The following is a 27,143-nucleotide window of genomic DNA, read 5'->3' as shown; positions in this document are numbered from 1 at the left end:
GAGCATAATCCATATACAACAAGGTAAAAGAGGTGATTGTGCAATACTTACATGAGTTCAATATAAGTACTTACAAATACTGACTAAAAGGCTTATTACAAATCATTAGCCTTTATTCTAGGCTTAGACTCATTTCAAATATTTATTCCGTTACAAAATTAACAGAAGTAAGATTAGAAGTCTTACTCGAGTTAACCAAACCTAAAGCATAAAAAAGTAAAAGTAATTCTTCACTTTACCAAGAAACAACCCTTTACAACACAAAAGTCTAAATGCAATATGTTGTTAGACCTGAATGCCTCTCCTTTTAATCAAACAAATAATAACCTCATAAATCACACCAGAGCTTTGTATAAGGCAAGTTAAATCACCCGCATTACTGAAAACACTGAGGGTTTAATAAACAATCATAGAGTTGTAAAACATAATACATTTTGTATCACAATGATTTGTTTGTCAATCAAAAGTAGCTTATTGCATTACAAGAAAGGTAAAAGTAAATGTGAAGTGATTTCCTTTGACTTGTAGAGGAAAGGTCAAAAGTAGGAAGTGGTGCTCAAACTGAAAGAAGCCACCATGGTTACTAACAAAGTCACCTATTCAAAGTTATTTTAGTGAATGGTCTCCTATTCATAAAATGTGAAGGTTGACTATCTGTATTGGTCTTATTAAGTCTTTCAATAGAACACATGCCCAAAGGCACTAAAGGGTGTTTCCTATTGGAAAGTGGTAAAAAAGGCTCTTTATAATTTTTGTAGCCTACATATGAGATACAACACTTTGTTTATGGCGGAAGTAATGAGGCGCACTTACAATGAAAACACACAAGGTCTGTCCTATTATATCACGCTCCTCTTTATCTATTGTCCGGAGGGCTCTTTGGTGAATTAAAGCACATAATGAACTCATTAGTCCCAGTCACGACCTGCCTGCACGCCTGGCAGAGCAGCGTGAGCTGTGTTTAGCTGTCGCTTTAAGACCCATTTCCCCCCATTGTCAAACAGTCGTGAGCAGGAAGAGGGAAACGAAAGCCGAGGGGAGGCAGAGGGCGCCTGATGTATTTAAACACGATGCTCCTGCTGCTGCTGCTGCACAACAACAACGGCGAGGAGCGCGTCAGCGGCCAGCTCACTTAGAAACAAAGTGGCGCGGGGACACGGAGTAGCCGCTTTCATCCGGAATATTTGTGTTTTCATTTAAAGGAAGGACAGTCCTCAGAATGGCTTTACGGAGACACAGTGTATTTGACAGACATGGAGGTGTCACGGCGGGTTATTGCCTCAGGAAATGATGACAGTGTCCTCCATCACCGCTGAGCTACTTAGCGATATTTTCTTGTCTTGCGGCCATTTCCACAGGACTTAACCGCCTGTCAGGTTAGAAGACACAAAACCCCCAAATAAGCGGCTGGAAGCGGCGTCTCGGAGGCTGTGGGAGCAGGTGCAGCAGCGGCTTTTGGCTCCAGTGTGCCCACAGGCAGCTACACAGCTGACTGTGACTCTTAAACCTTTTATCTGGAGAGCTGGACGTTATATTTGAAAGATGTCAACCCCTATAGAGAGAAAGACACTGGAAGCAAATGAGTAAGTAGCTAATTTAGCCGACTAGTTGGTAAAGATGTTAGGCTGCATGCATGATGATAAAATATAATATTACAATAGTCTCAGCCAATTATCTCACGGGCACGAGGTCAGGAGTCTCGTGCTGTTTGCCAAGAAATGTCAAGTTTATGTGAAACAGCACATTGTTGTGTTCGTTCAAAAAGGGGGGTTATAATGGCTCTTTGAAAAATAAATATTCACCCGACAAGTTAACTGTCAAAAGTGTCTAGATTTTATAGATTCTTTTTCTATGTTGTAGCCTATATGGACCTTAAACTGTTTAAAACCTTTAAAGCAGTAGTGTACAGTGGGTCAGAAATGACACATTTGAGCTCTACATCCCAACGAAATGTGTTTGAAATCATGCACAGGATGTTATATATAATATTTAATTCAATTTTAAGGTACAAAATAATCAACAAGGGGTCTTTGAGTATCATACTGTTTTGTATTAAAATCTAGAAGAAGTAGGTACTGGAGGTAAAGACTGATGTAAACACATGTGTGATTAGATCATTTTAACAACCTTAAAACTTACAGGGGGATATGATATGATAGAAAGGTTTGTGGTTGGGAAAGGTTTGCTTGACAGAAAGAGCAGGAAAGATTTTTCAACATGAGTTTCAGGGAAATGTGCATTTTCACTATGAAGTAATGGGCAGTGCAAATGATTAATATTTGTTTTCATAACCTGCTTTCTGTCCTCTTCAGGGAGCCAGTGGATGAGGTCCTGCAGATGCCTCCGTCTCTGCTGACATGTGGTGGCTGTCAGCAGAGCATCGGTGACAGATTCTTCCTGAAGGCGATCGAGCAGTACTGGCACGAGGACTGCCTGAGCTGCGACCTGTGTGGCTGTCGACTTGGGGAGGTGGGCCGTCGGCTTTACTACAAACTGGGAAGAAAACTATGTCGACGAGACTACCTCAGGTTTGTTTGGTGGGGTAACTTCGGGATTTCATCAAGTAGTTTTTTTTAAATTTGATTTATCACAAAGAAGTGGTTCCAGTTAAGGGCAATAAGAAAGTGATGAAGATAAGTTTGATGATATTCTGTAGTTTATGATACATAACACATAATACAAATACATAATGTGAATACTTTGTAAACATGTCACCAATCAAAATTCTTTGAGAACAATGGAATTCATTTGCATAAAACATGTTGAAGTATGCACGCACACGCACACGCACACAGTCACACACACGCACACACACACACACACACACACACACACACACATTCCTGGAAATGTTTGATCCCTTGCAGGCTTATGCATGATAAGGTAATAATATAGGCTAATAGCCCTGTTAAAGACTTGTTATGTGAATTCATATGTTTATATGGTGACTGGTATATTTAGTCCTAAATAATTGTGTGTCATTACATCCTTACTAGGTTGTATTATTCAAGCATAAAGTAGAAGTATGTGTTGGTCCTAGACAATGTGCTGTACCTCTCAGTGCAAGGGGTGACACCCTGGTTTTGGAGGGTCAATAGTAAATTATTCAATGGTCCACTCAAACCGTTAATCGCTCAACTCTGATCAACGTCTGAGCGAAGATGACATTTTTCCTGTAGCAATAACAGTGAAAAGTGTTAATCCCTTCACATATATCAAACAATACTTGTTAAGCAACAAAAAAGGTGCAAATTTAAAAAGTTTGTATTTATCTATTGTTAATTCATTTTCATATAAAAAATGGCTGCAGCCTCCACACTGAGAATCAGTAGTTTAAAGATGTACAGAGGTTTAAAGATGTCTAACATACTCCAAAGTGTCATGTTATGCACACAGAGTGAATGTGTAGCTTCTTATACTCACTGTTTTGTTGATCTCCCCTCGTCATGCAGGCTGTTCGGCCAGGACGGTCTCTGCGCGTCCTGTGAGAAGAGGATTCGAGCGTTCGAGATGACAATGCGTGTGCGGGATAAGGTGTACCATCTGGAATGCTTCAAGTGTGCCGCCTGCCAGAAACACTTCTGCGTGGGTGACCGCTACCTCCTCATCAACTCAGACATTGTGTGCGAGCAGGACATCTTTGAGTGGACCAAACTCAACAATAACAACAGCATGGTTTAGCAGAAAAATCTCGTGCCCAACATGGAGGAGTGTCACCCTGCCCTTTTCCCCTGGCTTTACAGGGAATGGAACACATTTGAAGGCTTTAACTTTAGCGTCAGAGTCTGATGTGGAATCATTTGAACTTAATACGAGTGACTAAACCTCCCTGCTTGGGACTAATGAACCTACACCAGCAATAACACAATGGAATTTAAGACATTTTTAATGAAAAAAAGTTTCTTGTAGTTAGACACCGTGACATCATCTCAGCCTGGTCTAAAAAGCTTAATAAGAATTTCAGTAACCTATGATGTCATAAATCAGTATTTTTTTCTAAGAATGACCCGCAAAGAACAATAGAATTTGATTCAAATTGTAGGGATTTGTTGAAATGACAGCTGCATTTTAACTCAATTTATAGGAAACTTTGGTTCTCCGTATGAGTTTAATTGTAAATCATTTACATGTTCAGATTACCTGCTGCACTGACTCAAAGACTTTTCATACAATTAGTATTACATTACTTAGTTTTCTTCAGGAAACTGGAGAGAATTAGATGAGCAAATGTTCAACCTATAAAGTAAATCATTACCAGCTTTTCTTACCATCAATAGAATATAAATCATTTTGATTTGTCCTGATCAAAATGAGTGTATGGTATCACCCGGTTGAACCGATGCTGCCCTCTAGTGATCAAGGAAATTCATGCAATATAAATGTGACTGACTTTGGAGAAGTTTACTATGTTTCTTTTGTAACTGTTGCAACTCTCTGGACATACACCTGAGATTTTTTTGTATATTTACTTGTCAATTTATTAAATAAATTACAATTCAGAGAAAATTAGATTTTCCTTCTTTTTAATGCTGAAACACTGACTTTTGAGAATGATCAGAAGAGACAGGGTATCTCCCACAATGCAGTGCAAAACAAGATGCGAGTGTCTTTCTTTGACAAACACAGAAATGTTTTTTACATTTTTTATTTGGAATCACACATATTCACAGACATTTGTACATATTGTTAATTTGTGGTTAGACAATCAAGTGATTCCTCTTTTCACTTTCTTTGTAAATTAATACAGAACAAAATATATCAAATAGAAATAAATAAATAAACTAATGAATAAAACAGATCAAATCAAATAAAAAGGGAAGACATGGGGTGATTTTCCACAATAAATACAAAAATTAAGGCTACAGGGTTTCATAACTTAGGTAAAATCAGATTAAACAAAAGATGGGAGTTTAGGGGAGATATAAGATACCCATTTTATCCAGAGGTCCTGAAATTTGTTTTTCTGAAGCTTCAGAGAAGAAGTGATCCATTAACACAGGAACCTTTAATCACATCACATTCAAATAAATGATGTAGACATCCACAAAAACACAAGATGTGTCCTAAAACCACAGTAAATGCATACTCAAAACAGGTTCTAGTGAATTCATTCAGTCAGGATTAATGCTGAAACGCTGATCTCCCACAATGCAGTGCAAAATAAGACTGACACACCATGTTTGTCATTTCAACTAATGTAAACATTTTCCACTTACAAAAATGACTCAAATGATTTGAAGTTGACCAAAATATAAATATATAATTAAGATGACATGATGTGAAGACTGTAAACAGACAATGTTACTGCTGTCGCCTTAGGAGCTCACTTTTGCGTCCCAGTTTGGCCAGGAATGGAAAGGAAACACTGTGTTGACAAAGCAACTCAATTGTAAATATAAAAGTTACAAGATTGTTTGACAAAGAAAGAGTTTTTGATTTGAATGAATACACATTTATCTCAACTTATCATCTCAAATTCAGTCAACTTCAAATTGAATGAAGCCTGCACACAAATTTTTTTTTTAGCTCAAACAATTAGTTTGTTTTTTATAGTAAAGTATTTCTCGATCAAATCAGAATGTATGACCTGTGAGATAATTTATAACATGATTGTGTGTTCAACAGACTCGCTCTTATACGGAAACACTTCTCATTTCCAACCTCTTGTAAGATGGAGATGAGATTTATTTTTGTGAAGTTTTATTTTCTAGATCTTTATTTTTCTCAGGTTGCGATAATATACATTATTTGATTTAATGCTAATTTCATTTATATTTACAATTTGTACTTTACAAGAGTATCTGTTTGATATGATGCACTTTGCCTTTAAGGTTACCCATGGTTACGGTTGGAGGCGTGATATTGCTTTAAGACAAGTAAGGTGTCGCTGTTGTTGTTGTTCAATCTGGATCATAGACTGTAAATATTACTGGACGAACCCTGAGTGACGTCACCCGTCTGTTACGGAGGCATCAAATGAGTCTAATCGACGGGCGCATCCATATTGGATATGCTGTCTCAGTGGGGCCTCAACCTAACTTAGGATCTACTTTATATTTACTTATGTCAACAGCGATGTGGGTGAAGATGACAATTAAAAAATAATTATTTAGTATCTATTATAAGACATTTGTTTTCTATAGAACCCCGTGAAGTCATGGAGTCTGTGGACAGTGTCAGCTTCACACCAAAAAGTATTAGAAAAAAAATGTATTTAAGACTGGCATCTATTATAATGAGTTGCAGCTACCTTGTTCAATATTATTCCTGCTCATGTGGCTAATAACAAAAAACACCCTGAGCTGTCACATGTAGTTAACTGTACATTTAGTCTTGTCTGAGGCATTAATTGAATACCTTTGTATTTCTCCTATAGACACAGTGTGCATTATTGGTGACTGGTCTGTCGAGATGCCCAGAGAGCTGCAGAGACAGAGGAAGAAACCTGAGCCTCAACAACATCTGCATTTGTTGGTTCTGGGGTGGACTTCAGTTGCTTCTCTTCAACAGCTCGCTGCGAGGGAGGTCTCCCCGGGATGGCCTGAGTGATGACACCCACATGTTCCTGCATCGATGGCGGTCTCCATGCTTGAAATGCTGTCTCACCCTTACCTTCATTCAACCTAGCGACAGGCTGTGAGCTGGAGCTGAGGCGGGTTTTAAGCGTCCTGACAAACCGTTACACCGCGCCCGCCTGTCGATCATGTCAGCTACACGCCTTATTGTGAATAACTCTTATCCTTCATCAAATCAAAACGGATGAGTCATCAAAACATTCACCCCCATACAGTGTGTGTCGATAGAGACATGAGCTATCAGACCTATTTGTTTTTTTGTACCAGGTACATCTCTGCTGTAAAAACAGACTTTTTTTTTTATGTTGTTTCTCAGATTAAATAAATATTTTTATATAAATGCACTCCTTTGTCTCTACTTGAGTATACATTTTAGATTTGAAATGACAAGACTTAAATTGTGCATTATTGCTCAACTCAATAGCTTAGGGAAGGAAGTCTACTTTTACACAACTTTGTCTTCTATTGACATTTTTTTTTACCAAATTGTGAGGAGAAGGGGCCGTCAACTTATCAGATATATCTCGTTTTTTGAACCAGGCTGTAAACATGTTAATTCCTGTGGTAAAAACCGGCTTTTTTGGCTGTGGGCTTATGGCACTTCCGGTGCCTCTGGAGCCGGCCTCAAGCGGAACCTCGAGGAACTGCAGTTGTTTTTTTTTTACTTCCGCATTGGCTTCATTTTTCGAGACCGGAGGTTGCCCCTTGTTTAAAACAGATAATTATTAATTATGATATTAATTTAATTGAATATTAACTATTGGCACCAGTGATTGGATAAATGAACCCCATGAGTCAGGATGGCGATATAGTGGTGTATCGATATTTTGTTTCACCCCTTACTGGACATAGATGCTTACGCTTTTAAGACCATAGATCGATGTACATAAGGTTCCATCATAATAATGTAAATATCAAACAACAATTTGATTGTAAAATAAAGACAAAATTAATCTTGGTAGTCAAACTCTGACTGAATGAATAGTGCTTAACCCCTTAACCGTTTACAAAGCCTGTTTAATTAGCATATGGGCGAATGCACCATTGAACTGCTGTTACCAGTCTATTATAACTATTACTACTGATAATTAATATATCATGGTTTTGTTCTGTTTTTTAAATAATGATGTACGTTATTATTATGTAATGTATTGTGGGTGAAATGGTTCACAGAGGTCATGGTTCGGAACATACCTTTCTTTTAGGGTCATAGATTTCGGTTCAACTGGAACTCTCGACTCTGGGATGAACATATTTCTAGGTTTCTCTAACGTATTTTGAAGTGACAGTATTGCGAGTTACAGTTAATTCCATGTTTAGAGTGTATATGCTATTTTTAAAGTTTAGTACCAGTGTTGAATATCGGTGGGAGTCCCGGGGTAACTCACGATACTATGGATATTTGATATGTGCCTCATGAGAACCATTATTTTGCAATACTGCGATTTTACAATTTTAGACAGACAATCCTATCATACCGCACAATATCTGAAGTACCGAGAAGTTTATAAAAAACGGTTAAGTGCTGGATTATTGTTCATGTTTCATCATACTTCATCCTTTCACTTCTTTTCACTCCGGCCGAAGATTTCTGCCTTTTAATAAGGCAGTTTTTTCTTACCACTGTAACTTTTGCTGCTTTGCTAAAGTGCTCATGATGGATAGGCCGGGTCTTTGTAATATAGCAATAGGTAAGGTCTTTTACCTGCTTTTTGCAGCATAACAATGAGTAAGGTCTTTTACCTGCTTTTTGTAACATAACAATGAGTAAGGTATTTTACCTGCTTTTTGTAAAGTGTCTTGAGATAACACTTGTTATGAGTTGACGCTATACAAAAATAAAAAAATAAAAAATTGAATTTGAAAAGCATATCCAAACAAATTTCTCTGAATTTACCAAAATCTTCAGAGAACATACTGAATGCAGCTTGTGATGACAATGTTATGTCAACTATTGTTTACAATGTTAAAACTGAATGTTCAATTTTTCTCTTCACCTCTTAATTTCTGATTAATCTTTGCTCCATGAGAGGTGATGTCTAGTGGTTAGTTAGGGCACCTCGTTAATACTGACTGTTATCATGTCAGAACAAGATGAATCTCAGTAACTTGACTGATCCAAACCCCTGAGGTTACATTTGTGGTCCAGATGACAGTCTGATGGACTGCCCTGACACTTCTTAAACTGCTGGTTAATATTAGCATGTGAACTAGCTAAGCTAAACTGTGGATGTTGAAAGTTTATTCCAGCTGAACTCCAGCATGGTAACACTTTCATTACTAGAATGCAGATGATCGCAAATTGCTCAAGAAAATGCTAAGACTGAATGCTACGACTAATTTCCTGCTCTAGGAACTACACTGTGCCAGACCCCCCCGGCCTGTTCGATGGCCACGTCTGGCACATGTATTTGAAACACAAGAACATCATGGTGACAGTCTAATACATTTTGGGGCACTGGTGGCCCAGCGGCTAGTGCATGCGCCCCATGTATGGAGAATGTATGGAGTCCTCCAAGCGGGCGGCCCAGGTTCGAATCTGACCTGTGGCTTTCCCACATGTCATTCCCCACCATCTCTCTACATGTTTTCTGACTCTATCCACTGTCTTGTCAGCTCAAAAAAGAGATCAAAAGCATCGATGAGCAGCATGATCAAGAGAAGATGATGAGGGACACAGAGGTCACAGTCCGGGAGCCTCAGTTGTTAGGGAAGAATAGTTTTAAATCTGAGGCTCTTAAAAATGTCCAGAAGTTGCAAAAAGATCTAGGGAACCAGCTGCAGAGTCAACTTGAAGTGGAAGTGGAGCTGGGGCAGCAAAAAGAAGAAAACAACAAACTGAAGGCATCACTGTCCCACACAATGGCAGAGATGGAGAATCAGCAGCTGCAGTGGGAGGAGGAGAGGTCCAACCTCCGCCAGCACTTCAGCAGTCTCAAACAAACTGTAAAGAAGAGAGACAAAGCTCTGGACAAGTGTAGAAACAATATTGCTGAGCTGGAGGATAAGATCTACGAGCTGGAGACTAGACCAAAAAGTACATCTCTGAAGACAAGATTCATCCAGTTTTGCAGGAACACTGGAGAAATCGCTTCCTCATTCTTTGGTCGTCTCCCGACCTTCTAATGTGTTCCCTTCTCCAAAGTCATCTCCCCCTCCCTTATTCATTAATAATAAGAACAGGCATGCATGCTAGTTCAATGATAAGCACTGTCCCCTCACAGCAAAAAGGTTCCTAGTTTGCATGTTCCCGGGTGCTCCGGTTTCCACCCACAGTCAAAGACATGCACTTTACGTTAATTAGATACTCTAAACCACCCCAAGGTATTAGTCTGACTATTTTTCACATAGTTCAATGAAGAAAAATGAATTGTGTGTAAGCATACAATAAAGCTGATTCTGATTTAACTTTAAAAAAAAAAGGTCCCCGATCTCATTCATAAACTCCTCATCTTTCTCTTCAAGTCACACTTGATTTCCATGCTCTTCATCCTCTGTTTTATTTCATCCTACACATGAACAATTCACTGTCATATGAAGCAATTTCACTGCAGGTACCATAGTAACGTTCAGCAAAATCTCACAGGTCTTACAGCCCCCTGATTTCTTTATCCGTTATTATGTCACATGAAGTCTCTGGCCTATGTGCATCTGCTGTGCGCAATTACGCATGTGGCACATCAGCATATTTATCATTTAAATCTCCGGACATACCGATTATTTATGATCTAATGTTGATGTTCTGTATTCTTAAATATTTCATATTTCAGAGGCTAAAAGTTGTATTTAGTATCCTCTGGAAGTTTTTCTGTCCTTTTAAATGAACTGTTTTTAGTTTTTCTGTTTTAATTTGTCTCAGTATTTTCTGCAGCGATACCTGCAGCATAAACGTTTAACATGTAATTACCGAAAGCAGCCTCTCTTATCTTTAATCTTTAAAGTAAATTGATTAAACAAACATAAAATCATTCATAAAATATAAGACACAGCTAAAGAAATCACCTGACAGCCTGCGCTGCTCAACATTATTTAAAAAGCGATGTAGCCTACAGAGATCGTTTGAGGTGGAGCGTAACATAAAATACATTTAAGATGCCATATCTTATCTAACGGTAAATCTGTGAACATCTATCTATCCGTCTTAACAAGCATTTTTATAGTGTGATCTCATTATTCTCCAACACAGACAGATTCGCTGCACTGTAAGTCCACACTGAGTTGAAAACGCATGCGTACACGAACTGAGACCTGGCGTGAGATTTGAGCGTACCCTCCCTTCACGTCCAAATTGATAAGTGCCGAACTTTCAAATTTAAAACCATAGACTGTAAATATTACTGGATATTATCATCCCCTACGGCTTTCCTGCTCGTCCTAAGAAAAATCTATAAACATTAAGTTAACATTTCACTTTTCTACAACACAGTTAAAACGAATTATATTCAACACGGGCGTCATAGCTCATCTCCTTTCGTAAAGGATGGTCCAGTGTATCCTATGCTAAAGGAGGTTATAAAGGAAGCATTGACCCACCTTTCCTTAACTTTTAGAGAATTCGAACGGCTCTTATCATGGCCGCCACTTAAATGCTTCCGGGGTTAAGGTAAAGTGGATAGTAAAAGGAGATAGGAGGGACAATTCGAACGCACCCCGGAGGTTGCCGCTTGGTCTGGATATGTCATATATAAATATTTAATTAAGGATGTTTAGTGTTATATTTAACGGCAAGACAACTGAGGATAATCAACATCTCCAAGAAGTGCCGTTACACTTGTCATCAATTTGTAGTTCCCTTTTCTTTATTCCTGTTTTAGCCACAAGAGGCCGCTAAATACCAAGAAATCAAGAGGTCTCAAAAGTTTCCTGGTGAGCTGCTAAATACTGTTATTATTACAGTTTACTGTTGATGTCAGCAGTGCGAAATAGATGACTGAGAGAAAGAGTTGACATTGATTGTTCACTTACATTCACTCTAGTTCTTAAAAAAAAAAAAAAAAAAAAAAAAAAGCTGGGGCCCTTCAGGGTGTCTTCTCTCTCCTTCTACTTCATGTTAGCCAGCAGTCAGCCCATCTGAAGTGACCACACGGCGTGATGCTGCAGTCTCATCCCACCTCCTCCTGCCACCCTCAGTTATCTTTACAGGCATTTCTTTCCCTCAAAGATGTGGGAATTTTGAAACAGACAGATTTAAAACCCACCCAGGCTGAGCTGATGCTGTTGCTCAAAGAGATACTCATGGGGAATCTAATGAGGCTTCCCACAACAGAGATGGGAATCTACAGTACAGGCACACAGAGGGATGCTGCGCTTTTGCTCATTTGGAGGTCTGCAGTCTGGCATTAAGCAATGCTTGAGGAATGGCTACGCAGAAAAAATCTACCACACGGTGGTCTCAGCAACAAATCATCTCCACATTGAACACAAGGCACATGAAATGTGTAGATGAATTATAGACAAAATACAAATATATAGAGTGTTGGCAGCAGCTCATAGACTACATTTACAACACTGGTGACAGGAGACTAATCATTTTTATTTGGTTTATTTGCTGTACTTCCTCAGTGTTTTGGTTGGATTATAATATTATTGAAAAAACAATTATTTTCTTTTGTTCAGCTAAAAATGTCAGAATGTAGAAGTGTAAATATGGTAACCCTTTTCTTTCCAAAAACTGAGCATACGACTTTTGGATTGCAAAACACAGGATTAACCTTCAAGCTTCTTAATGGCACAAAGTATGGACATATTTAATGCTATGCTTATGAGCATTTATGGCATGCATAAAAATATTTTATGTGGAACAAAAGATTTTAAAGTATGTTTTAAAATCTAAATGGGGAAGTTTTTCATGGTCAGTTTAATCTCGTTCCCCATTAACCTTGTATGGACAAACTGGTCAGCTAACCAAAAGAGAGGCAAGTTGAGTTTTTTCTCACTTTAAAGACACATCTTGGACGAGTTCGAATGACTTCACTGATCAATATGATGGTTTTTGTGTGGAATTCCTTTCTGATGAATTGACATAAAATTTTGAACAGACATTTTAGATCCACAAAGGCACAAACAAAAACTTGATTCTAGCAATTCTAATCTAGCGCCTGAATTATGTGCAACTTTTAATTTGTCCAATACTTTGTTTTATGAGCACATTCTTGCTCAGCTATTTACATTCCCAAGAGCCTCAGTTGTAGTTTGAAATTTACGACTAAGTAGCAAAATTATTGACACTTTGAACTTATATTGTGCAGCTTGGCAGAGCTGCATCTGTAGACTCATGTTTACGGCTGTGATCTCAAACAGAAGTAATAGATCATTTTCTGTTATTGACTTTTGAACATGTGAGCAGTCCTAAGTCACATCTATGAGGAATTCTCACACAAATAGGAGAATAAATTAAGTTTCAGGCTAATGAAATAATGTTGGTGTTTTCAGTCTCCATGTTATAAAGAAGGCTGTTGCAGTCTTTTTCTGCTGCTCCTTTCCTACAAATAGTTCACTGAGTGAAGTAAGACCGGAGCTCAGGGGAGGCCAGGTCTCATCTCACCACATTCACACACGCAGACATCGGCCTACAGAGTCCCTCTGCATCAGCCAAGTGGCCTGCGTTCCATCGGTCCGACTCTCTTCTGTGTTGCCCTGCAGGCTGAGCTTTGCCAGAGCACCACCCCGCCTAACACAGCAGCCTCAGCAGGACTCAATAAAGCCCTGTGCCTCTTGTGTCATCCCCAGCAGCTGTACACAAGGCCACGAGTGTAGTGCTGTGTTTGTGTGCCGAGGCAGGCCTGTTTCATCTCCAGTGCCCATGTCACAGCCGTCCCGTACGGGTAAAACCTAAAAACATCCAGCTGTGTGTGCATGGAAAAACCAAGGAGACTTTCTGGGGAAGTAACCGCAGCAGCTTGCAGCTTGTTTCTATCAAACAACTCACCCCACTGAAGCAGGACAAATTGGCATAAATCTGGTGCAATATGCAGAGTGAACAGCAGATGGCAGTTCTGGTCCAGGTAGAGGTTTCTTAGGGCAATGCACAAGACCAAAGAAGACTGCAATAGTAAAATAAGTGACTGGCAGATTGAGGGAAAGCTGGTTTCAGTATGGATGCCAGTTTGAGAAAAGATTCATTAGATCTGAATTTAAAGTGACAAGCCACATTCAAAGGCAGACATGACAGCGCGAGTTCAACGACACCTACAAAAGGAGATGTGGTTGGACAATTATCTGCAGCACCACAGTGATTAATCACCACGCGGGCCTGTCAATGTCAAACCCATATGACACAATGAGTCAAGTGCTATTGATCATGCCTGCTTTGGGTTTCACTTGCACTCACACTTTATCAGATGCAGCTAATTTGGAACATATTACGTCTGTGGTCCTGAGAGATGTGCCTGACAGGAGTTACATTCCTGCTCCGATGCTCTGATAGTCGGAGCGCCTGCAGTCTGCTAGGAGAATGGGGGGTGGGGGGGGGTTTGTCGGGCTGGGGTTTGCACATTCAGAGGTGGATAGGTGAGTAATAAGCGTGCATCCTTTAACTCTCCCTGAGCTTGTCCTGTGACTGGATTAAATATGTGCTTAGGATTTATTAGGTAGAAGACCTCAGGGGCCAAAGAAAAACTCCTGGACTGAGCTGCCTCCACTTCCACTCTTCTCCCTGTTTGTGTTTCTTACCTCAGACTTCCTGTCTCACCTTTATTTATCTACTAGTATCTGTCTTTTTACTCTCAACATGCTTCTTTGTACGTTAAACTATTACTATTATTCCTCACTCACACTGTCCTCTCTTATCAGGCCATGTGTTTAGAAGTGTGATGTGATGGATTAAGTGACTATTTTAATGCTTCAGTCTGAACAGCTGCATGCTTTTAACACAACAGAGGACAAACAAAAACTCAACATTCAAAATATTGTAAAAGCAAAGGTAAAGTGTGCAAATATAATCCCAGAACGATGTACTTTAAAGCATCGAAAACAAAAGTACTCAATGCAGAAAAACGTTTTCAACAAGTGCTTACTATTATATATTTAAAATCTGAATTAATTAAATGATGCAAGATTCTTAGAGAAGCATTATACTTTTGTAGTTTGTCAAGATGGAGAAAAAAAGTAGCACAAGACCGGAATACCCTCAAAAAGCACAGATACTTCAAAAGTATTAATTAAAAAAAGGGATAGTACTACATTATGAAACGTGTTTCCTCACATTCTTCATTCAAGTGAGGGTCAGATAAGGAGTTCAATGCTACTCTCGTGCCTGTACAGTAAATTGTCTGTGAACTGAGCAGTCACTTAGTTTAGCTTAGCTTAACTTAGCATAAAGACTGAAAACACTTGGAAACCGCTAGCCTGGTCCTGTTCAAAGATAGAAAAAATGACAACCAGCAACTTCAAAGCTCAGAAATGTTAAAACCAGTGACATACAACGTAAAAAGGAGTTCACAGGAGGTTCAAAATGTGTGCTTGGAAGGAAGATTTTAATGACTGTTGGACATCCAGGCCATTTTGTCACACTGTATTGCTAAACTAAGCTGCTGGTATTAACTGATCATTAACTGTAAAAACATGATAGTGGTATCTGGTAAAAAGCAAATAAATGTTTTTTTTATCACTTTATATACTTTACTTTCTACACATGTATGAGCAATTTGTCTGCACACATGCATACACTGACCGATATACTTCTGCATTTATCATTGCTGAAATTCTTAAGATCGACAAAAATATTTGATGTAAGTGTAACAAGTCTTTTTTGGGCCAAAATACCTTTGAAAAATATGTTTCTTTTGGCCATAAGTCATTTCCCCTCCTAAAACGATCCCCATATGTTGAGCTGTGTTTCTGGCTGATGATGAACCAAATACACATTGCACCAGGGGCTCCGTCCCAAGACCTGCATCAAACATGCTGCTCTTATGGGCGGGGTGTTAGGTGAACCATTTTTCTCTTACACTGACTTACAATATTCCAGAGTAATAAATGTAGCTTCATGTCTCGACCACACAATATGGATTAGAAACTACAATCACTTTACGTGCTTTATAACTCAAAACCAATGGACTCCTTGAGCTTTCCTTGTGATGAATAGATGGGAAAATTAACCAACATGTCACATGAAAACATTCTCCAGGGTTCAGTTTGAAAGTGAGCGAGTGGATGTGGTGTAATAGGTCAAAAGTTACGTTTTTTTTTCTGTGCTGCATGATGGGAAAGCATCTTGTTATAAAGCGTAAAACTGTCTCGAAAAGAAGAAAAAATATTTTCATAAGCGAGAATGTTAAAAAACGTTTTAGATTGATCTTCTTCTATGAACAGTTTAGTGATTGATTCATGTGGTTTCTTTTCAATCAGAAATACATCTCCTTTCTTTTTTTCCAGCACTATCATGTTTCAGAAAGTTTATAAAGACACTTTATTTTGGTGACAGTAGATGACGGTGAAGTTTAAACCTGCATTATTTAGATGAGCACAAAAAAAAGGACTTCCTGGTTTAAATCTAAACCTGACTCCTGCCTCCTTCTCATCAGACATCAGTGAAAAGCCAGAGACCATTACAAGGAAGCAGACCGTGGCAATACACCTCTCTTTCAGGCAATCAGCAATGGAAACTCCAATTAAGGTGCTGGGAAAAGGTGGCTACTGCTTTTACAAAACCAGTGCAGATGTGCAGGTATGTGACCATGCGGCAAACTTTGCCTACACATTGCGAGGCTCAGTGCAATTTCCCGTTTCTAATTGGACTTCCCACACAATGCCTGCTTCCAATCACTGCATGGAGCCAGTTCAGGCATTCAGGCAAACTAGGAAGGTGGTGGATCACAGTTAGACAGATCATGAAGAATTTCAGGACAGAAAATTGACTGGGAAGCAGTTATGAATGACACATTTACAGGCTTTCATTGCTTTTGTTTGTGTTGGAAAAAGTTATTCCACAACAAGTAAAACACCTGCATCCTATAGAACTATACATGACTGAGTATGTAAAACAACACAAACAACTTTCCATTCTTGGAGGTTTTATATATTTCAATGCAACTCTTTAAGATTAGTTATACGGTAAACAATGTATTGATTCTTCAATTATAACAAACAAACAATGTTCTACAACTATCCTGATGATCGATTGAGTTATTAAGGCACCTTTCATGCAAAGCTGCCAAAAAAAATTCACGGCAAGTTCTTGGCACTACAGTCAATTCAGAGCTTTTTTTTGGGACTTGTAGATTGAATTAAACAATTTTAGGAGGTTTTGACATGTAATGATGACACCGTGTTCTCTGGTATATTGTGATGTAGAAATAAAAGATTAATACAGGACAGGTCAGAATTATTAATACAATAAATCATCTCTGCTTGTAGCCCCCCTAAATGGCTAAAAAGTACAAAGTAGCACAAACAGGAAATAGTCAACTAAAGCACAAACACTGAAATTGTAAGATCAGTATTGAGACCACTGGCTCTCATCAAAGAAAACTTTGTCTGTGATTAAAGACAAACACTTTCCCAAAACATTTAAAACCCCTCACTTGCCACCCACCACAAAACAGAATATTTGAGCCTCACCGATTCTCTCCACCTGCTGTTCCAAATCTCCCATAATGCCTAAATCCCGCCAATGTCATCCTTAGTTACGAATTTCTCTCTTCCCTTGGATTTCCTTTTCTCGCAGAGTTGCCTCACCTGGAACCAATCTGTAACACAATCAAAGTGTCCTAACATGAAAGCTCTGTTCCTTTCCTTTGATAGTCCTTTTCTCTCCACACTTGTTCTTTTCTCTTCTCTCTGGTAGCTCAAAAAAGCGATGTCTGGAAAGAATTCAGCTTAAAATAGGGACTCAGTCACTAAGCATTATGCAAATGTACTTGAAACAATTCACTGGTGCTCTGCTTTTTTTTTGCTTTCACAGACAACAGAATGGACCCTTTGTCTAAAAATAAGCTGTGAATAATGAAAAGTAAGGGCCTCGCTTGTTGAGAAATTGGGCACACTTTGTGAAGGCCTTGAGAAAATTGGAGGTAATAAAGTAAAGCAAGGAAGAAGTAAAACACACTCCAGTATCATTTACAAGTAAAACAGAGGCTTCACACAGCTATTGTTCAAACACAGGCAGGAGAACGTTTTTCATAAAATAGGAAGCATGAAAGAAGAGTGTATTATGACTGTGTTCAGAGTTTCCTCTGCTTCCTCATGGTTGGAGAGCACTCATCCATCCACAGTGCTGATTGCAGCTTCTGGATGAGTCCATGCTCACAGATTGTACGCTGCGTGCTCATCAGTCCTCCCTCTCAGCGTCAGAGTGTGTTCAGCATCGCAGGGTGATTAAACTCTAATGGCAGCCTTTTGAGAAGTCCGGAGGGATTTTCTCCTGAGTCAACATGCCAGAGCCCATTTCCTCCTCACTCACTGCTGCCCTTCAACACCCAGGCGGCTGCAGACGCACTCAATCTCCAGAACAGACCTTGGAAGTGACCCTGCATGAGGCCTTAGAGATACAAGGGAAACTATCTCACTAAATAAACCATTTCCGCCAACTGTATGTCTTTTTCAGTGTTGCTAGTTCAAAAGTTGAATATTTTTAATTAAGTAACAAAAAAGTGACACTTATTCCTGCAAGATCGTGACAGTAAATATACAATCAAGTAGTTTCACATTCTACATAATGTTAAAAAGTGCTTGGAATTAGGAAAGAAATGCTGAATTAGATCACGACAACTAGGGTTGGGATATTTTGTCAACCAACACAATTTTACAACCAATTAGTAATTTTCAAAAAAGATGACTGAAATGTACCAATCCTTCCATTTAAAATATAATGTTTTTGCAGCCTTTTTGTTTAAATTGAGTGTTACAAATAGGTGTGGTTTGTACATGTAGAAAAGACAAACAAGCAACAGGAATAGGTGCTAATAAAAATATTCCCTGTCAAACACTTAAGGGGGGATTTAAGGGGGATTTTTATCTATTTTTTTTTTTTTACTTGTATAACAAAAATTCCTGAACTGCATTTTATAGGCAGCTCTATATTGTTTACTGTGAAACCAGTTTCTGTGTTGTGATTCAGACGCTACATACAGAATTTGATTGTAGACATGATTTGCATTTTGGACTTTGGAAGCTAAATGACCGAGGTCTTGTAATTGTCGTGTAATTTAACAAACTGTGGGGGAGAGCTGTTTTTTACAACATCATAGATGGAAGTTTTAAGCTCTGACCTGACATTCAGAAAAGATAACTATAAACAGTGGAACCAAAAATGGCTTGAAAAAGTGATTGTTTATGTTGATTTGATTTAAAAAGGAAGCTGTACCCCTGCCAGGCATGAAGTCTGTTCATATCAAAGGTTGCCATATACAGTTTATGGGTGTGTGGCCCCCAATTTTCAAAATCTCACCAAATGGTCAAAATGTTGTGATTGAATCAACTTTTAGTGTCATTGAGTGAGTGTGAGGGCATCTCTTCTTTTTCTTGATGTCAAAGGTTGCAACATAAACACGATTCATTGGCATCAGATTATGTTATGAACGCTCCTCAGTTAGTTATTATTTGATTACTTGCCCACGTCAGTCTCACTGTCTAATACGAGCGCAGAAAGGTTACTCTGTCTCACGCATGGACACAAAAGATTTAGGTAAACACATTATCAATGCATTTAACTGCATTACTGTCACAATATGAAAGAAATATTTGATTTGATTTTATGAATACATAAAAAAACCTGCAACCAGCTTATCACGTGAATTGTAACAGTGAACGCCGACTGACTGAATGAATGGGAGGTAATTTCGGGAAAATGTCTGCGTTTGATCTACATTTCTGTTGGTACTTTCCCAGAGGCATTGTGAAACCAAAGCGATTGCAGTCAGAGACTGAGACGCTTGTCACAGAGCTAACATTTCAGACGTCTTGTTTACCAAACTTCCCACGAATACCAACAACAGCGCCCGTTATCCCACCATCCAGTGGCCGGGTTGAGACAACGTATGCTGCTCCTCCATGTGACTTTAATTGAATGATTAGACGTAATTCAATAAGCAATCGTAGGGCAGTGCGCGTGAGTGTGAGGTGTAAAGCAAAAGAGCACTGCTGAGTGGAGCCTTTGTCCGTGACCCTACATCATCTCTGCTACCTTTATGGCTGGATCATGTGCCCCGATCCGCCTCTGGTCATCACCCCTGGGTGGACCCCTCTGCTCTAATTGTCCAGGCCACCAATTCCAGAAGTCACACAGTTTACAGGTCTAGTGCTCCAACTTGCCATGTCTTGAGTTTGCCATGTGAGTAACTATCTTTAGACAACACAAAAACATCTTAATCTTTATAGTCTGCCAGTAGAGTTTCCACAAATCCCTGTGCTGTGATCCATCAAGTTTTGGGATCCATTAGCCAGGTCTAATAAGGCCAATATTCAGACAACTGCTTTCAACAACTGAAAGAACGAAGCTTTAATATCGAAACACATCAGAGACACAGGATTGAGAAATTACTCCAATTGGTGACATAAATGTGAAATATTACCCCTGAGTGTGTAGCCATTAGGCCCACATGCACACAGCTGTTTACTGTCAGCCTGCACCAGCTCATGCAAATTTGGCAGGAAATGGCTGGCATTATAATAAAGAACATGAAATAGTCCAACTTTGTCGGTCTACTCTGATGCACTGAGACAGATGCATAAATTACTTCAAGTTTGCTAATTCTCAGAGTAAATCAAAATTCCCAGAGGAGCAGCAGTGTGTAAAATACAGCTCATTACTTAACTGAAAGGGACACGAGCTCTCAGTGGGATTAAGAAGTCAGAGCTGGTTATGAAATATAAAAAGAAAATATTAATCCTAAATCCGAGATTGAAGAAATGTCAGAAAATTCTCGCCACCATTTGATGAGCTGACTTGTGGGAGCAGTTTTGGCAAATGTTTGTGTCGACAAGTGTATTATCCAACATGTGTCTTCAATGTTGGGTCAGCCCACTTGCCAACTGTCACATTGTTAAAGATAGACTACACCCGCTCTGCTTGTGCCAAAGAGGCCCACAGATTAACATTAATACCCTGCAGCACAATAGTGAGAGCAGAGGCCTCTATTCTATACTTGTATGTTGTTGTCTATGTTGTAAAGCTTTGTTACTATAATTTTTTAAAGACTCCTGGATGAGATCATGACTACTGCAGCTGACTCAGATCTCATCTGAACCCACAGATCACAGTTAAGTCACCATCACACACAGTGTGTTTCTATCAGCAGAGCAAAGGGACTCCACAAGGACTTCACAGTCTAGAAAATATTACGCACAGAATTAAAAGTGCTAATGGTGAATTTTAAGTGTCTCCCATCAGATCTTTTCGTTAAGAGAGGTGGAAAACTTTAAGTTGGTTGGTGCCACGGAGAAAGTTGGTTGTCATTTGAACTCAATAGTCATCAAATCCCTCCTTTCAGCACTTTTCAATCTACTGAGAAACAATCCACCACTCATTCTTCGAATACAAGTAAATATTGAATTAAAAAAAAGAAAATTATATATAAAAATAATTATATATAAAGAATTATACATAATTTATGTCAAATGCAACATGCTAATAAAATGTCAGGTTCTTATACCACATCCAGTTCCATTTTGCAGTCTGAAACACAGTATACTTTTTTGTCTAATCTGCTAGGTGAATTGCCTTTTAAATCAGTTTTTCAACAATATTCAAATGTGTGCTTCAGACTGCAGCAGATGTATGAGTGAAGTGCTAAAAATGTAAAGGTGCTGGGGCTTCATATGAATTTTCCCTTTCAAGCTGTTCTAATCATTATTTTCAAATGAACATGGTAACCCCAATAAGTGTCATGTAAAATCCCATTCAGTGATGAAACCATATGAATTATTATCCAACTCTGCAGGTCTCTTAACCTTTTAAGGGTTGTAGCCTCTTTTAGCTCATTGTTTTGGTTCCACTGCGCTCAACCTGAGTGTATTGGTTCACTCTCTCAGATCTCCTCCGTGTATACTGTTCAGTTTCAGCTATCGATGATGACAACCATAGCTGTTGAAATCAAATCACACAACACTGCTTCAAAGCTTTTCTGCAATATTGCTGTTATAATTTACTGTTTTTTCAGGGTGTTCACAACATTAACAGATAGAATAATCCCAGCAAAGGTGAAAGGATGTGACATTAGAGCGTCTGAGACATTGGCAGGCCTGCCCAGCTAATATTGTTCTGTAGTGATTCTGCGAGGGTAAATAGGACACAACCCTATATAAGAGGACAAGGCAGTTGTTTAACAAGTGTCCTCCGAAATTTAGTGCAGGAAGCATGACTCTGATTAAGCACCATGTGAATGAGCTGCTTTCTTGTTTCAATGGGGACATTCCTGACAATTAGGAGGATGAGTGCAGCTTTGTTTGTTTCTCTGAGGCGACCTTGTCTGTTGGCTCAGTGAGTACCTGGAAGTCTAAGATGGACATGAACCATGTGATCCATCTACATGCAGCTTTACCAGGATGGTGTTAACAAATGGCAGGTGAAGAGAAATGATCTGTTTAAATGACAGAAATATCATTATGCTGCTATTATCAATTCTTATTGAGCTGCAGATGATGGGCAGCAAAGAAGAAAAACACATAAAAAATTATTTATTGGGCTTCCACCATTATTTCTTTATGACAGTCTTTGACAGGCATGTTTATTAAGGCAATGTTACCCCTTAATGTGACTGGAGCTGCAGGCCGGGGCTATGGCCTGCTGCACAAAGGGAATGTTATGTGGTCAGGATACTTTATAGTGCAACCACAAAACCAAATCCGGATATTGCCTTTTGAGACATGAGCATTCAGAAACGCCAGTCTGGCACTAGAAGTGTATCAAAAACTGAGAAATGTAGTGATGGATGAAAACATTAGACAATGAAAAAGGTATAAGTGGAAGAAAGTTTATGACTTGAGAGATGAAAAAGAAAACAGAAACAAAGTTTGAGCAAAAACAGGTTGAATCAAGAAGTTGTCTGTGGTGACCTCACAGGCTCATATCGGTTTCATCAGAAATACATAAGAACAGTCTATACCACCAGCCCAGCAGAGGGACACTAAGTCATCTAAACAAAACAAGATCCAGAATCTTCAGTTCACTCTTGCTATTACGTAGGGGATCAAAATGTCAGTTTGTCAATTCACCACTTTGGTCCAGACTGAAAAATCCCAACGACAATTGTATACATTCCAATACAGGTTTTTATCACAGATTCATGGTCCTCAAAGTGTTAAACCCCTCTGAAATCTGTTATCCCTTGACCTTTTCCCTAGGACCAATTTTGATTTTGACAACTATTGTTTGAAATTTGATTCAATAATTAAGTTCTGCATTATGATGAGCTGTAATCGACTCAGTGATCGTCTGAAGTCTTTTTTTTTTTTAAGACACTTTAAGGAATTAAAAAATACCTGTCTCATGCACTATGAAGCATTTTATGGTACTATTTTGGCAAATTAAGATAAAAGGTTTGAAATCATTGCTGTGTTAATGTTAACATTTGTCAAAATATAGAAATGCTTGTGGGAGTGGGTGATTGATTTGTCACAGAGCTGGGACAAAGTTAGGGTAACCTGCTGTGGGTCACAGTACTCATAACGATCGGTCAACATGCACGATGGTCTTGTATCCCCCCCTTGAATGTATTTTGGCCGACAGGAAAGGAGGCAGAGGTTGGTGTCTCCTGTTCAACCTCTGTTTAAGGGAGATCTTTATTGGATTAACATTGGCCTGAGGGCGAGAGTGGGCAGAGGTTACCTGAACAGAGGGGAAAAGGAGGTCAGCCAACTGTTTCAAGTGAAAGTGGAATTTGGGGCATCTGTGTTTGTTTGTAATTGAGTGTGTTTGGGGCTGACTCTGACATCCTGCAAAGCCTGAGGGTTAGGGTATGAGGTTAGCCAGCGCAGTGCTGGTGTATGCTGTCATGCACATAACTAGACATCAACGGCTGCTGTTGAACTTTCAGCATCCTAACTTTTCAACCGTGTCACCATCCGGTTTCTTTATAATTTATTTCTGGTCTCCGAACCTGCATCTCTCCAGTATCTCAACCCTGCAGTGTATTATCAGATGTTGTTAGTTGTGATGATGTAAGCTCACCATCACAGGTAGCGATCCAAGCTGCAAACAGGTTTCTGATGACAGCCTCTCTCCTCGCTCCCTCACAAGATTGTATTTTTTTGCGAGCTGGCCTTTTATTTTGCTCTTTTCTAGCTACTGGCAAGTCAAATACCATAATAACATAGCAATATGCAAAGAATTACAAGACCACAAAATAACCTTATATACTGTATATATATATGATTTTCTGTCAATTTTAAAGTCTCAAGCTGTGTTTTAAAGCAAAACACTGATCTCGAGATTTGTTTGAATATAGGTGTATTGTAATTCTGTCATTAGATAGCACAGCGCTCCAGGATCGGCCTCCTTTAGCCCACCTCTGAAACTCTTGGGGTGAAAGGTTACTACTGTGACAGTGCCGGCTCATCTGAGGGTCTTTCTTTACCCCAAAACCAAAACACCCGAGGGCAGAGTGGTGGGCTTGTCTGGCCACCCCAACATGACTCCCCAGTATCCCAGCAGGGAGGCAGAGAACCCAGGATCAGGACTCCCCCCTGCACAAATACAGATGGGGTCGTGGGTCATCTGGGGAGCTCACATGAGGCTTTCATCCTAGAGAAGCTCATTTCAGGGGAATGTGGCTCTTTCCCCATCGAGATAGGAGTCCTCTCTGAGCTCTATGTGGCTGTGCTGAACCCTGGATCCACAGACATGTTCCCTCAGACCCGTTTGTTTTGTTTTGGTGCTGTGTCTCAGCGCACATCAGCTTGCTGGGTCCAGACACTGCTGTGGGAAGATCAGGCTGGGTCAGCACACACATGGTGTTCTGTTACTACGCAAACACTCAGTAAAACTGTATCAAACGAGCTAAAAGTCGAGACCTTGGTAGAAAAATAGGGTTGTTGTATTTTTGGCTTTTACCTGAGTGGTCTTTAGATGACACCAGTGGCTGATGCATGTTCAAACGGAACACATCTTCAATAGAAAAAATGGTTTAAATATCATGTGTAGGAAAGAAAATAGCGAAGGGTGAGGTGTAGTTCCCTGAGTGTTTGTTTGCCTCTGAGCCCCCACAAACACAAGTTAGATGTAATTGGTCAAATGCATTGTTTAGACACAATACATGCTGCATTACATCAAATTTAAATGAACTCAGCCTGCTGTATCAACATTTAAACACAGAGTCATTTCATGTCAGGCTTGATTATAATAATTTAGACTTTAGTACACAGATATTCACAAAGAGGGCTGCAACCTTCAGCAGCTCTTTTTGTTATGATCTGAAGGGATGTGGGTCTGTGAAGTGTATCAGACCTAAATTTAGCCTTTTTGTTAAAAGACAAATCAGCATGTCAAAGAGTTCTAAGTGTAAATGAGGGCTACAGTAAACTATAAAAATCAGAGTATGGGTGTGTAACAACTGCTACGCTGGCCTTGACACTGAGTCCTTGTTCAAAACTGTTCAGGTGCTGCTCAGCAGCAGCTTGAAAACAATCAATCATAATAGTATATATCCGGTCTGAATAATGATATTTGGAATTAAGCAGGTTGTCTTTTCCCAACAAAATTATAGCAAACATTAAAGCTCCTTTGATGAGTGTTTATCTGGTTATGAATGAAACAATATTAATATGTATGTCACTATACATCCAACAAAAGTAATCAAGATGATCAGCAACAAGATTGATACTTTTAATAAATTCAACTCTAAGGCTTGTAACCTGCTGCAGGGTAGGTGTCTGATGAAGTGAATAACAGCACGCTGTAGAAACAGCCTGTTTACTTTTGACACAGCTAAGATTCTCGCTGCATGTTACGATACTCGTCTTAAAGACAGCAGGACCAGACATTTTCATTTGAAAACACTACTTACACATATGGTATATAGGACAAGATAAGCTAAGACATAGGAGGTTATGTTTTGTCCGCAGGAGGTGCAAAATCAAAAACTCAAAACAGAAGGATATCAGTGTTATCTCTTCCAAATGCTTAGCTCATGGTACCTATTCTGGTTTCAATTCATTGGTTCAGATTCAACAGATTTACTCATTATATAAATTATCTCCCATATTTGTTTGGAGCGACTGATGTTCCACAAACTCATGGCAAAGATGCTATCAGCTGTCATCTTCTAGTTCTCTTCTGGAATGCATATCTATTAAGTGTGTGTGTGTGTGTGTGTGTGTGTGTGTGTGTGTGTGTGTGTGTGTGTGTGTGTGTGTGTGTGTGTGTGTGAGATCTCTGATTTCTGCAACACGTGTCCACAATTGTTCAAACCTCGTCCACTGAAGTCTGCCACATGTCCCCTGTTTGAGTGCTGCTTTAATTTTCAAATGATTAAAGTGAGGCACCTCCATGAATATGTTAAGACTGTGGTGGGAAAACCAATTTCTACATGTACAATGTTTGATCTATTTTAAGTTAAAATAAACCCTTTGTAATGTGAATTAAAGGAAAGCGTTGCAGATTTTCATCCTTATGTCTACATTGTTCTCAGTAAGATATGAGTTGTAAAAACGCCTGCAGTTGTTGCCGATATTCTCTCAATGTCAAGGAACAGCTTGCAAATTAGTGATGTTGGTGGCTCTTCCACCTTTCTATCATCCATCTCAGCTTGCTTTCAATATAAGCTGTGAAACAAACAGCAAAGAACAGAATCCCAGAATGTGACTACAGATGATGTTGTGGACAAGGATACAGTTGACAGTGTCTTAATTTACAAAAAATAAACAGCTGTTATTAGAAGAGAATACTGGCTGCTGACACTCACACGAAATGCATCATGGAAAATGTAGGCACTGGCTGTACAACTCTGCGAGTGGGAGAACACAATGTTCTTCATCAGTTTCGCACACACAGCGATTTATTGCCTCAATTGACTTCATTAAACCATTAACATCATTAAATGTGACAGTGCGGCTTTTCTTCGATCTTAAGATGTCACATTGTAGATGGGACATGAATGAGCTTTTTTCACAATTTAACAACATAGACAAAAAATGTTGATAATGAAGAATAAGATAACAACTAAATGCTTTGAATTACAATTAATTACCATGGAAACAATAACAAGATAAGCTAAAATAAACCTTTATTTATCCCACAATGGAGAAATGTACAGTGTTACAGCAGCAAAGAGCAAGGAGAGTCAAAAAAGAGCAGATGGTGCCCAATGAAATAATGGAGGAGCAGAAACAGAGCAGCATTTGTTACAAATGTAGTCTGAACATTCACAGTCAAGATTATCATGCACACAGTGTACATAAGGTTGAACCATGGGTTGAACATGTTATTACACCAAGGAAGTTCTGTATATTATTGCACATGAGGGAGATATTGAAATGTGATAATAATGCATGAGTGGTTGAAGTGTTTCGAGCTTGTGTGTGTGTTTTGTGATCTACGGGAGCAGGCTTGGTTAAACAGTCTGACTGCAGCAGGAAGGAAGGACCTGCGGTATCTCTCCTTCATACACCACAGGTGATGAAGCCTGTCGCTGA

At 39.2% G+C, this 27,143-nt stretch overlaps 1 protein-coding gene and 1 long non-coding RNA gene across 2 annotated transcripts; one reads left to right on the top strand and one right to left on the bottom strand.

Annotated features, from left to right (window-relative positions):
- The first annotated feature begins 970 nt into the window (after positions 1-970).
- On the top strand, positions 971-4,509 carry lmo2 (LIM domain only 2 (rhombotin-like 1)). Its single transcript, XM_020659496.3, has 3 exons — positions 971-1,583; positions 2,313-2,528; positions 3,453-4,509. Exons 1-3 carry the CDS (start codon positions 1,543-1,545, stop codon positions 3,679-3,681), a joined length of 486 nt encoding a protein of 161 aa, XP_020515152.1. The 5' UTR covers positions 971-1,542; the 3' UTR covers positions 3,682-4,509.
- Positions 4,510-8,416: 3,907 nt separating this feature from the next.
- Positions 8,417-11,163, bottom strand: LOC136179686 (uncharacterized). Its single transcript, XR_010666644.1, has 2 exons — positions 11,109-11,163; positions 8,417-9,519 (listed from the first exon to the last, which is right to left on the bottom strand). It is a non-coding gene; the product is annotated as an uncharacterized lncRNA (long non-coding RNA).
- Positions 11,164-27,143: the final 15,980 nt, after the last annotated feature.

The sequence above is a fragment of the Labrus bergylta genome, chromosome 7 (assembly GCF_963930695.1).
Source record: "Labrus bergylta chromosome 7, fLabBer1.1, whole genome shotgun sequence".
NCBI classification, from domain to species: domain Eukaryota; kingdom Metazoa; phylum Chordata; class Actinopteri; order Labriformes; family Labridae; genus Labrus; species Labrus bergylta.
This window is presented reverse-complemented; position numbering and strand designations above follow the sequence as displayed.